We start from the raw sequence: 13,683 nt of genomic DNA on the forward strand, positions 1-13,683 counted from the left end.
TCAAATCCAAAATCAGACTTACATAGGTGTACGAAAATTATTTACCGGGATGCATGTATCATTAATATCATTTTGATTTTGCAGGGTTTGAGAGTTGCAGTTTTGATTGGTATTTTGTCTACGGCACTTGGCTCAGGTGTGAAGGTCTTCTCTGTTGGCGAAAACTCATTTTATGTTGTTATTCTGGGACAATTGATTGTTGCTGCATCTCAAATATTCTTATTGAATCTACCATCAAAACTGAGTGTGGTATGGTTCAAACCTGAGGAGGTAGGTATCAAAGGAATAGTAGTTTGCTAACATTTTTATCATTGAATTACGGAAATATTTTGAATGTAATGTCATACATGCCGAAGAAATAAATTGCTTCGCCATACATGGGAGGTAGCTGGTTGGTGCAATCAGTAAAGGCAGTACTGAGTGAAATTCGAAAGGAATATTTCCGATCGAAGGACTACTTCAAACAATAAATTTATGGATGTAGCCGTAACTACGTAAAAAAGAAAAGGACATTTTCAAACTCATACATTGAACTAACAATGATTGATTACATTAGCTCTTATATAACACCACTGTAGGTAATAATAGAGGTACTCAGCTTGATTGAGTACCTGAATTTTGTTCATACTGACGATGTGGATATGCTAATTCGATCCCGAAAGTATAACTCCAAATCATTTCTTTATGAGTTCCTTGACTGAAACCACAAATTGACCTGGAAATTCAGAAGACAGAGAGAGACGTTGACCTTAGAAAACAGTGGCGAGTGTCACAAGCGCTGTCTCATATTATTGAACGAAAATGATTGATTAGAGCGTAATTTTTCATACTGAGAAATATAAATTGTATTCACCCACAAATGATTCTGACAAGGTTACCTGAATTCTTTTCGAGTAAATCAATAACATCATTACATTCTTTCAATTTTATCTGTGGGTAATTACCCAATCTGAATTTTGTACGGAACCATATTTTACCACATCGTTTTGCCGACAAGGGTGTCTTGTTTTCGAAGACTGAAGTTATTCCTAAAAATCATTTCTCATAACCAGAACTGAATATCACAATCTTACAATGAAATTTAAAAATGTTTAGCCCATCGCATCTCTTGTAACACAAATTCTGGGACATACTGTATACTACAACAAATAAGATTCCCGTGAATGATATTTTTTCGAAACCGTAACATTCATCTGAATTGCATACTGTTCGAGAAAAAGTTATTTTCATGAAAATGAATGCATTCATCTGTAGGTATCTAAAAACATTTAGCTAATGATCAAACTTTTTTTCCTTTCTTCAAATGTTACTCATTTTTCTGAGTTGTCTTCATATATGTGAACTTTGTGAACAAGAGAAAATTCTTCTTCAGTGCTCTGTAACAATGAATTTTCATAAACATACCTTCCACGAAACTTATACGATTATAATTGTTTCAATTTCACAAGAAATAATGAGTTCTTAATTAAATTAATCACAGAAAAGTAGTTTTTTCGTTTAGATAATATCATTATTTTAGGAACCATCAGACATTAGATACATATTCAAAAAAAAATAAAAAACATTGCAACAACCAAATTTCTGAGACAACACCAACACAAAACGACATGATTGTGATTCTGATAAGGTGGTGTCTATTTTTCAATCAACGGCAGGTAGGTAGGTATCAAATTGAAATATGCAGTGCCGAATAAATTGAAGTGGCCTTTTCAAATGAAAATACAGTTGGAAAGCAATTTTTCTCGAAACAAAAAACAAAAACACCACAAGAAATATAATCCGATATAATATACAAATTGAACTGTGTAAGTTGTTACAAATGCTATGTTGGTCAAACCAGACGGTATCTTTAAACACGAGTTTCAGAACACATGAGAGATTCTAAGAAACCTAATATAAAAAACCTTACAGGTTGAATATGAAAAAAATATGGACAGCCAGATTTTTTATTTTGATCATCCAACTATTCTAGATGTTCAACCATATTTATCCAAGAGACTATTGAGCGAAATGATACATATCCTCAAATGCGATAGTGTTAACACTAGAAGAGATATCGATGGCCTCAATACTGCATATTTCAATTTGAATCGTAAAATATCTGAAAAATTCACCCCCCGTTTTTCATTCTTTTTCTTTCTGTAATCGATTAAAAAACAGAATCATAGGTAAAGCCATTCGTTTGTTTCATGTCGTTTTGTGTTGGTGTTGTCTCGGAAATTTGGTTGTTGCAATGTTTTTTATTTTTTTTTGGAATATGTATCTAATATGTCTAATGGTTTTCAAAATAATAATATTATCAACATGAAAAAACTACTTTTCGGTGAGTAATTTAATGAAGAACTAATTAAGAAAAATTGATCCTGTTACCCAATAGTTAACAGAAAATTCTATGAAAGAGTTTTGAACTGATAGATTTTATAAACTTCCTTTCCCCTCTGACCTTCAAAAATTTGATCGATAATCGACAAGACTGAAGTTGTAACCGAATTGTTTTGAATTATAGATATCAACAGTGTGCTCTCTAGGTATACTTGGTTTGACATCAGGAACTGCAATTAGTTACTTTGTTCCTCCGATCATGGTACGCGATAGCGACAATATGGATGAAGTTGCTGACGATTTCAGAGTGATGAATTGGGGTGTATTCCTTCTTTCAATACCGTTAGTACTCATCGTATTTTTCTGTAAGTACGATAGTTTTGAATAACATGAAATATTATGAGTGGAACATTTTCAACGAAAAAACTTAGCTGCTGATCTCTACAAATTCAATACTATGGATAAATGAAAATTCAAAATGGTCATTATCTCGGAAGTTTCTCAAAAATATATAATAAGAGGTCTTCCATAGATTTTTATAGACTGAACCTATTCAACTTCCACAACCTGAAAAATAAAAGTTATGAATGGAATAGAATATTACTGGAGTATTACACCAAACCGTTATTTTAACACTTCGACCTGAGTTTCAATCACCAAGTAATCATTTTCAAGAGGTAGATCAAACACGTGTCGAAGTGTTATTATAACGGTTTGGTGTTGGGAAAAAACTCCAGTAATATTCATTACTACACGAAAGGTTCCAAACAGTCATCACAAGTATCAATGGAAAACTTCATACAGGTGTAGAAACTTATCACGATAAGATAGTGTATGAAATCAATATTCCCCTCTGAACCAGTGTTTTGTTTTCCAGTAATATCTGTTTGATAGTTTTGTCAAGAAGCTGATAATTTTATAGGGAACTTTTTTTGACATATTGGATACCTAAATATGTCTTTCTTTTCAGAATTCAAAATCACCCATTTCTCAGTTTGCATCTCGAAAGGTATTTTATTTGTAGACTAACTTTTTGAGCCCCTGTGTGCGAAGTGTGCGGCGCACACAGGCACCAAGACAATAGAGGCACCGCCATCGAAATTATTTTTGTTACACTTGTAGCGTATACATTTTTTTTATACAACTGCACAAGCTAACGGCAGCTCTTCGTCTGGCGGCACTGGGGCATGGGTTCAAACTACATAAAACGATTTTATTATTATATGAAAATAAGAAAATGATAATTTTCAATCAGATGATAGGTACTCATATATAAAATAACTTCAGAACATACTTAAAACTAGGTGAAACTGACCTCAATAATATTCACAAGGTAGTGGTGACATTCAAGTGGATATAATGTTTTTCGTTCATCTGAATGGAAACTCAGATGAAACTATAGAATCAGGAATGTTCAAAATGAACTGGGCTCGTCAACATATGGGCTCAAAACCAAATGGGCTCAAAACCAAATGGGCTCAACAACTGAGCATCTCAGCGACTGAGGGGTGTTCAGCAAAACGATGATCCATCAAAATCTGATGCCTTTCGCATTGAAAAAAAAATGGAAACTTGGGAACCAGGAAGCTCCTAATGTATGTCCCAAAACAAAGACCCTCTTGACTCCAGAGGGATTTCAAACCACGATAGGTCTTCAAACAAATAAACGGATGGAATAGTGCCTGTACTTGATAGACATATCATCAAACACCAAAAATAGAGCAGATTAATATGAGGTCTGATCCTCTCAACAGATACTGCACGACTTTTCATTTTTCCACAATCTCATAAAACTGGCAATCTTCAAAACTTTTTTTTGTTGAACAAAAACTAACTTGAACTCTAAAACCTTCGGCTATAGTTGAAACTTTGCCCAACGTACAAGAGTGTAATATACATCTCTTTTCAATACATGTCAGAATGAGTACAGAATAAGTGAAAGATTATAAACAATTGGAGGGCGCACCATGAACATTGGATGAACGGGATTCGATGATTTCACACTGACGCAAGAGCAGAGGACGGTATAAAAATGTTAACTAGATTGGGCCAACCTTGAATGTAAATAACCTGTGACTCAAATGTAAACATTGAACACCACTCCGGAAAGATGACTTGGGATTCAGTGAGATCATGAACATCAAATGTTACGATTATCACAACAATACAAAGAAATAAACAATTATATACATGGTATAATACATCAGGTGAGTGAGATAGTATAGCATAAACAAATTCATAAAATGAAGGTAATTACGAGTGAATTATAAAACTATTTCTTTTCATTACATAAAATGGTTTAGACTCTGCATATGAGATACGGAAAGCTAAATTTATGTAGCCTTCCAGGAGACACCAGGTAAGCTCTAGAATATCATTTAATTGAAGAATTGATAAATGAATTTTGGTCTTATTTTAGGATAACACAACACAGTACTACTGGTAAGTAGATTCATCAAGGAAAACATAGTGACACTGTATCAATCCACAAATAAAGCTATAAATGTTATGCTGTTGAATTTTATCTCATGATATTGAATAGTTCACATATCAAGAAAAGAAAACAAATAGCATTTTATTTTTATGTTATTTTAAATTTGAATGATACACCTTTATAAAACAACAAATTCTTTGTAGTGGAGTATCGATAAGTATATCAAGATGATGCCGCCGAAGTTACGTCCGTGCCTCTGCCTGATACACCATTGTCACCGCCAAGACAATTATCATCACCAATACCAACTTTTTCCAAAGATGACCCTGGCCTCTGGCCAGAAGTTTTCAATGCTACTTTGATCCAGTATTTGATAGAAAATCCGATTAAACAAATTAAACACTATAATTTTCCGCGTGACTCTTCGGGGTGAAAATTTTCCGAGTATTATTATGAAAGGCATTTAGGAAACGGTGAAAAGTATCACAGAGAGTGGCTGCTGTATTCAGTGACTAAAAATGCCGTTTATTGCTTCTGTTGCAAGCTATTTGAATCAGAACATAAAGATAAATTCTGCGAGGAAATTAGTGATTGGCTTTCTATTGCAGCAGACATGAGCATTTCAATAATTATAAAAAATGAACAGATTCATGTCACGCTCCTAAAAATAAAAACACTATTGATAGTATTCAACAAACACTTTTAGAGGTTGAAAAGCAGCGCTGGTACGATGTAATCAAAAGAATAATATGGCTTTTCTTGGCCAAAGCCAAAAATTATACGATCGTAACAATGGTTATTTTTCAAAATGTATTGACTGTTAGGAAAATTCGATCTTTCAATGACGAAACATATACGATGCGTAACGAATAATTCGAATTTCAAAACTATGCCGACTTATCTTGGAGATAAGATCCAAAATGAAATAATTTGCATACTCCATAACCAACTTCAATATTTTATTTTAAATTTATGTCAAATCAATGAATATTCTTCAATAATACTGGATTGTACACCTGACGTTTCACATGTAGAGCAAATTAGTATTATAATAAGATTTGTCTATTTTAACACAGAAAATGGAAAGTTAGAAATAATGGAGCATTTCCTAGCTTTCTGTTCAATTATTTATCGATATAACTGGCGCTGGATTAACGTCATTTATAGTAGAAAAACTAGCCGAAAATCATTTGACATAAACAACTTAAGGGAACAGGGATCTGATATGGATCAAATATGCGCGGTAAGAATATTGGTTTTCAAAAGAGATTGCCGGATCTAAATCCCCGCGCTTTCTATGTACCGTGCGCTAGCCATAGTTTATATTTAATAGTAAACGACGCTGCAAATCTCAATCATATTACGACTGGATTTTTTAGTATTGTGCAAGAATCATATATATGAATATTTTTCGTCCTCTACCAAAAGATGGGATATATTAAAAAAATATTTCATAAATCTGGATATTAACGCCGATGATTTGTGTGAAGAAATTGTGTCGTGTCAGTCTTTTTTCAAAAAATTAAATAATGATGTTGTGAAAATTATCGATATTATATATTCAAACAATTTGACAGCTGTTTGCCCTAACATCAACATAGCATTACGAATTTTTCTAACTATGCCAGTTACCGTAGCAAGCGCGGAAAGGCCCTTTTTCTAAAGTTTCAATCTTCCTCTTTGAAGATGATCACTTGGTGATCGAAACACGTGTCAAGGTATTGAAAATAACGATTCGGTGTTGGGAAAAAACTCCAGTAATATTCATTACTACACCAAAGGTTCCAAACAGTGCATCATAAGCCCTTTTTCTGAATTAAAACTTATAAAAAATTACCTTCGCTCAACAAAGAGCCAGGAAAGATTAACAAATTTAGCAACAATATCCATATAGGAAGCCATATTAGACCATATAAACATTAATGAGATTATTAGGATTTCGCAAAAAAAAGCGAGAAGAGTGGAAATGAAATAATATAATTCAAGTATGTTTATATTCTCACATATTATAGACTCTTTCTGTTGTTTCAAACGTAGCATACGTAATAGTTGAATCAGTATTATTAGATAAAAAAAATATGTAAAAATTCAATTCGTGTTTTATTTTTTGCAGTAATTGGTAAGAGGAAGCTAACTGGTTTTACCTATTTAGGAAAGTATTATTTAAGTATATTAAATTGGAGAACATTCATTTCGGTCAAAAATAACAAATAATAAACAAGAGTTGAAACATAAAGATTCATAGGTTTGGCACACAGGCGCTGTGGGGGGTCGGCTCGGCCATGAATGTTTGATATAAAAATATGATGTTCTCAGATATCAATTTGTTTCCAATTCGCCAATCTCTACATCTTTCTTCAAGATGGGAAACCAAATACGATGAATATCCAAGAAACTGATATGAAATTGTCATCAGATATTAGAATGTATGCTCATTCTGTGAGTTTTCATCTCTTAGCATTCATTGGCGATTATTTCAGTTTCATTCCATTCTACTCGATTTCCACCACAAGATTTCCGAATGTGTTCTGACAATTCTGATCCCAAACTATAAGTATAAATTTCAAAAACTACACTTCACGATTTGATCTTCACAAACTTCATTTGAAAAATAAATCACAATATGTTTCGCTAGCACAGTAGCTTTTTCAAGTGATTTATCACTTGTGAAGATCAAATCGTGAGGTGTAGTTTTTGAAATTACTATGTATCTTCATCAAGTAACGGCCGAATCAATCATAAAAATATAAGGTATGACGTTGGTTGTGGAACGTGTAGATAGTTACTAGACTGGTGTTGGCTGTTTGTAGAGCTATCTGGTTGTTATATGACTCTTCACTTCCTACTGCATTTATTGTAGAATATATGGGCGAATCTGGAAATACATTCACTTTCGGTAAAGATCAAAGTTATCCACAGTAATCCAAATCGTTTTCGCTCCTTTGTAAAGAAGAATCATCAAACGTTTCTCAACATTGCATGCTTGTTCAATGTGTAGTGGATGTATCTATTGGTATGTGTTTTCTTTCTATGAGCACTCGTAGATTTCAGGCATCACCAACCAATGACAACTCCCCACAACCGTCAGATGAGCGATCACTGGCTCCAATAATCATATACCCTGATCAGACGCAATGACAGCCTCATTGCGGCAAGCCAATAAGGCTATCGTAGACTATATCCAGAGTGGTCTTGATATAGTATACGACAAATATCGCGTTACTTTGATGGTCGAGATAGATTAGATCTAGCTTAGTCGTTTGTATCAGCAGAAAATGGAAAGTTTCAATGAATTCGGCACTGGATTGATTGGTTATGAAAGTGATTGTAGACTGCATAAAATATATTGTGCTCTGACAGAACATTTGAGAAGGAGAACTTTCGTGAGGTGGAAATATTACACATAAGAGAAAATTTGACCAAGAGAATATTTTCAGAAACAATCTGAATTGAAAAAGTAGGCGATATTTTGGATAAAAAGACTGACGTAGACCAATTGAGCAAAATCTGTTCACATCTCTCATCTCTGTTGAATTTTCTAAATCTATAAGTATAATATATCACAAGATTCATATCTGTCATTCATTCCGTCATTCAATGTCATCCAATGTCTATAATTGTAGAGAATATTTTCATGTGATGAGAATTTTTAAATATGCCCACTCTTGACCATCGTAGTATTCGAAGTAGTAGTCAAAAAACCCTCAAAGTGTGTCACTACCATGGAATTTGCGAGATTTAGACCTTAGGGTAGTCATACCTCTTTGAAAATGGCTTCAATGTTGAAGCCGAGACGTCGAATAACTGAAAACACCAAACGCGGTTCAACTTGGACTCGGAGAGAGAGAGAGAGAGAGAGAGAGAGAAAGAATAGAAGCGTTTTTTCGGGGATCCGGTCAGTTCACAAAGTAATTGACACTCTTCAAATATATTATGAAATATAATAAGGGATGGAACAGCTACACACCTGTACTATGTGAAGATATTTGCTTCTGAATTTTTAATAATTTTGAAAGAATTCAACATGGATTACAATTTTTTCACATATTGTTTCAATATTAGAGGATGTATTCTGGCTTTTTTAGTAGAAATAAATAAATTTTGCTGAGTTTCGCGATGTCTGGTTTTTGTTATTATTGTTTTCTTTGATTTTCATTTCAGCCCTCTCCAGAAATTTCCTTTGGAGAATTTTGGTGTTTGAATCATTCACCATATCCCATTGTATAACTCCAAACATTTCGCATATATTGTAGCGCAAAATCATCGGCAGTGTATCGGGTATCTGCCTGGTGAATAATTTTAAATTGAAGTCTTCTACTCAATTTATTAGCTCAACATTTTCCATATTGTACTGTACTGAGTTAATATAACAGTATAAATACTGCAATAGAGCTGAAAACACTTCTACAATATATTTTTTAAGAGCATGTTATTCGATTCATTATTCTCATTTTTTTAGACTTTCCAGAAAGACCTTTGAATCCACCAAGCATGGCAATGTTTGAGAAGAGAAATCAGAGAAACGAAGTCACTGTATCCTCATTTATGAAATCATTCAAACTTCTGATGAATAATAAAGCCTTTCACGTACACAACATTGCCTTTGGATGTAACCTCGGAATATTTTCAGTAATTGGAACCCTTATGAATCAGTGTGTCTTGAATTACTTCCCGGTAAGTTGAAATATATTAACTATTAACATACATTGGTCATGAATGTGGCTAAAACGAGACACATACATAGTGAAAATTTCTTTCATAGGATTATTACGAATAAAACTACACAGAAAACTCACATTTTGTTCCGACATCCACAATTTGAATATGGGGTTTCTCCAATATTCAAAACCAAAAACCTTCAAACGATCATTCTCATTTCAAATCACCAAAATATATAATGAATTACCCCAGAAGATAGAACACGAATTCATTTTACATTTCAAAAATCACCAAAAGTTATGTTTAATTCAAAATTAACAGTAAGCAGGTAGTGAGTCCCCAGTCATTCTTCATTTTCTTAAAATTTATGTCATCAAAACATCATTGTTTTCATTTTACTATCTTTTTCATCTACACCATTCCCACTTCGCGTATCTACTCTACTCAATAAAGCAACACACGAACAAAAGCAACCTCAGTAATTTTTTTCTCTCAACCTTTTATTCTGAAAATAAAACACACCATCTATATGTGAAATCATTACAGAAACTTCATGAAGGTTGACTGAAAGAACAGTTTCTCAAAAAAATCTGTTCAAAATCTGTTTTTTCCGTTAACCAGCTGTCGCACCCCTACAAACGACAACCCTCAAAAGTCGAAACTTGTGCAAGCTAAGGACTAACGAGGTCTTACCTTTTAACGTATGATTTCTAACACGGATTGGACGATAGCAAGTGAAAATCGATCGTTCAGCCTGGGGCTTGAACCACCGACCAACACGGCGGTCGATTTGAGTGAGTGAACAAAGCACCCACGTCGAACCAACCGGCTACCGACCGATCCGTCTCTCAGTTCCATTTAAATGGAATTATATTCAGATTAATATATTATAATAGTAACTACTGAATGAAAATGATGAACACCTCAATTATCATCATTATTAATACTATAATCAACTAATGCTGAGAATCGCACGTTGAAAGGTTGAGACCTCGTTAATCCTCAGCTCGCACAACTTCTGAGGGTTGTCGTTCGTAGGCGTGTGACAGCTGGTTAAAGGAAAAACAGATTTTAAACAGATTTTGAACAGATTTTTGAATACATCACTTAGTCATCCAATCAAAATACCTGATATTAACAATGAGAGTTTTTCCGCCGTGAGATATATTTTCTCAACTATAGTTTTCCTTTTTTTCTGAGACTCGAAAATATGGAGACAGAAATGAAAACAACAACTCTCAACAATATCATTGTAGATATCTTTTTAAGCTGATTTGAGAGTTTTTACGTTCCTAATTTACAGTTTTCCAGGACTATTGAATGGAAATTTGATTACCTCACTGAACTGAAAGTGAATCTATGGATATTATATGGTCTATGACCTCAGTATGAATTCAAAAGAACCAATTCTTTGATAGGACTGTTGATAGACTTAAACTTAAACAAATTCAGTAGACTGAGCTCGATAATTTATAAATTCTCCAAGATTGGGTAATAATATGTTTTCTTGACATGAGATTATGCACTCGTAATTGGAAAAAGGTTAGTGAGTTACTTCAATAATTTTTCCACGAAGTTTCCGAACAGGGTCCGATTCAGTATTCTATTGGATATGATGTTGAAGAAGAGACATCGATTTATATGCAACTCACAATTAATCAGATGAAATGCTATCTTTGGTGTGGTGGTGGAACTGTCGTCTTCGTTATGGTGGTCACTGGTTGTACAAAAATTCTGATTGAAAGTGTACTTACCGAGTGTACTAATTGTGTTGATTATCCAGTGTTACATCAGGTTTTGAATTGAGATGCATTCGCCATCTAATTTATATTTTTGATCTTGGAGTCTATGTTAATTTGCCAGAATGTATTTTGGTCTCTACAGAACTTTGTCAACTCGGCAACGCTTCGCGGATACTATTTGAACAAAAAACATTGCATCACCTGTGGCAATTTCAAATAACACTTTTTTGATTTTGCATAAAACAAACTTTCAATTTAGATTGTTTCAAGAATTTTGTCCGTGTTGATGACATATATTTTGGCAGCTCCATATCTCAATAAATATTCATTCTACTGTTTGGTAAATACTGATCGATAGATAATTTTGTTATCCGTATATTGATGCTGTTGATTTTTTTTTTCCAAATTAAAATTTTCTGCTACTTTTCAGCTCAGCACTGTACAGGCCGTTTCTTTTATCATGTGGTAACATTGCTATATTCTAAACCGTAACAGATACGAAGACGATTAAATGGGAAAAAAGTAACTGTCTTCGGGAACAATACAATGGTCAAATGGAATTTACGGGGACTCTCGCCTTTCTCAAGTCATACGGGAAAAACCAAAAATGCTGTTTTTCGTTTTCTTCGAATGGAATTGTTATTTCGGAGAATATAAAAAATGGAAAAGAATAATGTTATTGTATTTGAAGTGTACTGTGACGATGTAATAATGAATATTCGATAAAACGTTTTATGTCAGCACGGCCACCATCAACTTTTTTTTTAAATACGGACCTGTCTATTTTATTACAGATATTGATAAAGCAATAACTTTACAATCCAAGAGCTTATCATATTTGATATTTTTATAGCGTTTCATTTGAAGTAACTACCATCATCAGTGACAACAATTTTAAATTACGGTCCTGTCGTTATTTCTTTTGTGAATTGTTCCGATTCCTTTCGTGAATTATTTCGATTTCTTCAAAATATAATTCAGACATCCCAATAAATTCTATAAGTAGGTATCATAACACAATGAAAATTCGTCATTTTTTGTTTTCAAAATTTTTGTATTGCCGTAATCCCTCTTTCGAAGCTTATTTCTCCCTACAATTATAATTCGTAATATTTTTATAATTCTCAATCCTGGAAGTAACGAAAATATCAGTTTTTAGACAAAATTTGATTGTTCTATAATTTGCTATGATAAAATAGCATCTCAATTCATTTATAGTATTTCCAATACCAATTGGAACAGCACAGATAAGGAATTCCCGTCTCGACATAAGCGTCGGCATATTATTTTTCAGTGGTAGTTTTTCACTTACTTATTCTTACAATCATAGCAATTGATCACCCCATGAAAAAGTTATCTCAACTGAATTTTTCCACCATGGGTAATTATGAAAAACTTTGAAATTCAAGGTAGTTGATTTCCGAGTCGAGAACTCTAAAATACAATGAAAACACAAATAATCACACCGAATTCTCGTCAAACATATATTTACAAAATGATAGAGGCCAACAAAATTGCTAGAAAAATCAAAATTCTTCTTCGCCATATCCGGATGTGGTGGAATCATCATCGGGTTGAATAACGATCGAATTTATGGAACTTTGCACATAATATTTATTCTCTTCTTTTATAACGTGGGCCACACAGTCCTTCCACACATCACTATTACCTACTTCATTCACCACTCGCCTTATATTGTCAAGCACTACAGCATTCAAAGTCGGTGACTGATTACATTTCCGCAAGCTTTCTTTCATTGTGGCCCAAACCATTTCAATTGGATTGAACACACAATAGTATGGAGGCAAACGTAAGAGAATATGACCACTTGTTCCAAATATCAATAATATATTCTTTTTTGAAATTACGTTGTTTTATGGTCACTAGTAATACCTTTTTTGTTAGAATCTTTTCGGGTATTTCCATGTCATGATTTCGCATGAAATCAACAATATCTGCTTTTTTGTGTTATTGTTTGGTATTGTAGTCAATAACCGAGAATGATAAGAAGCGTTATCCATAACAATAACCGAGTTTGGAGGAATATTTGGGAGAAGCTGCTCACTGAACCAGGTTTCGAATAAAGCCGCAGTCATATCTTCGTGGTAATCAAAAGACGAATCTTTTATATTTTTGGCCGACAGAAGCAAAGCGTTAGGTACGGAACCGCTTTCATTCCCGGCATGCAAAATTATAACACGTTTTCCCCTTGAACCATAAATACCATAAATTGTTCGCCGAATCACATCTTTTGTAGCACCATCAACGTTTGCGAAATTTTTATTCCTTGTGTTCCTTTCATTGCATGGTCAATGACATCCCCTATTTTATTGACTCGAAAAACTGTCGAATGAGATAGTTTCTTTGACTCGCATATTCTATTCACAATAGCATTCTGTGAAGTGTGACAGTTTTCCTTCTTCAAGCATTCATGAATATTTAAAATTACTCGCTAAATTCGAACATGTAAGTCCTTATTTTCAAATTCCGGATCCCTGTCGATTGACACAGATTCCTCACACGTAA

At 33.7% G+C, this 13,683-nt stretch overlaps 1 protein-coding gene across 1 annotated transcript in view; it reads left to right on the plus strand.

Annotated features, from left to right (window-relative positions):
- LOC111512390 (choline/ethanolamine transporter flvcr2a-like) overlaps positions 1-13,683 on the plus strand; it is a 38,645-nt gene that overhangs the window by 9,157 nt on the left and 15,805 nt on the right. Inside the window, exons 2-4 of the mRNA XM_074174275.1 lie at positions 85-270; positions 2,507-2,687; positions 9,216-9,430. Of these exons, the coding sequence (XP_074030376.1) occupies positions 85-270; positions 2,507-2,687; positions 9,216-9,430 (582 nt within the window). The remainder of the gene's footprint in view (positions 1-84; positions 271-2,506; positions 2,688-9,215; positions 9,431-13,683) is intronic.

The sequence above is a fragment of the Leptinotarsa decemlineata genome, unplaced genomic scaffold (assembly GCF_025532065.1).
Source record: "Leptinotarsa decemlineata unplaced genomic scaffold, Ldec_3_MD MMD2_tig00000576_RagTag_RagTag, whole genome shotgun sequence".
Taxonomy (NCBI): domain Eukaryota; kingdom Metazoa; phylum Arthropoda; class Insecta; order Coleoptera; family Chrysomelidae; genus Leptinotarsa; species Leptinotarsa decemlineata.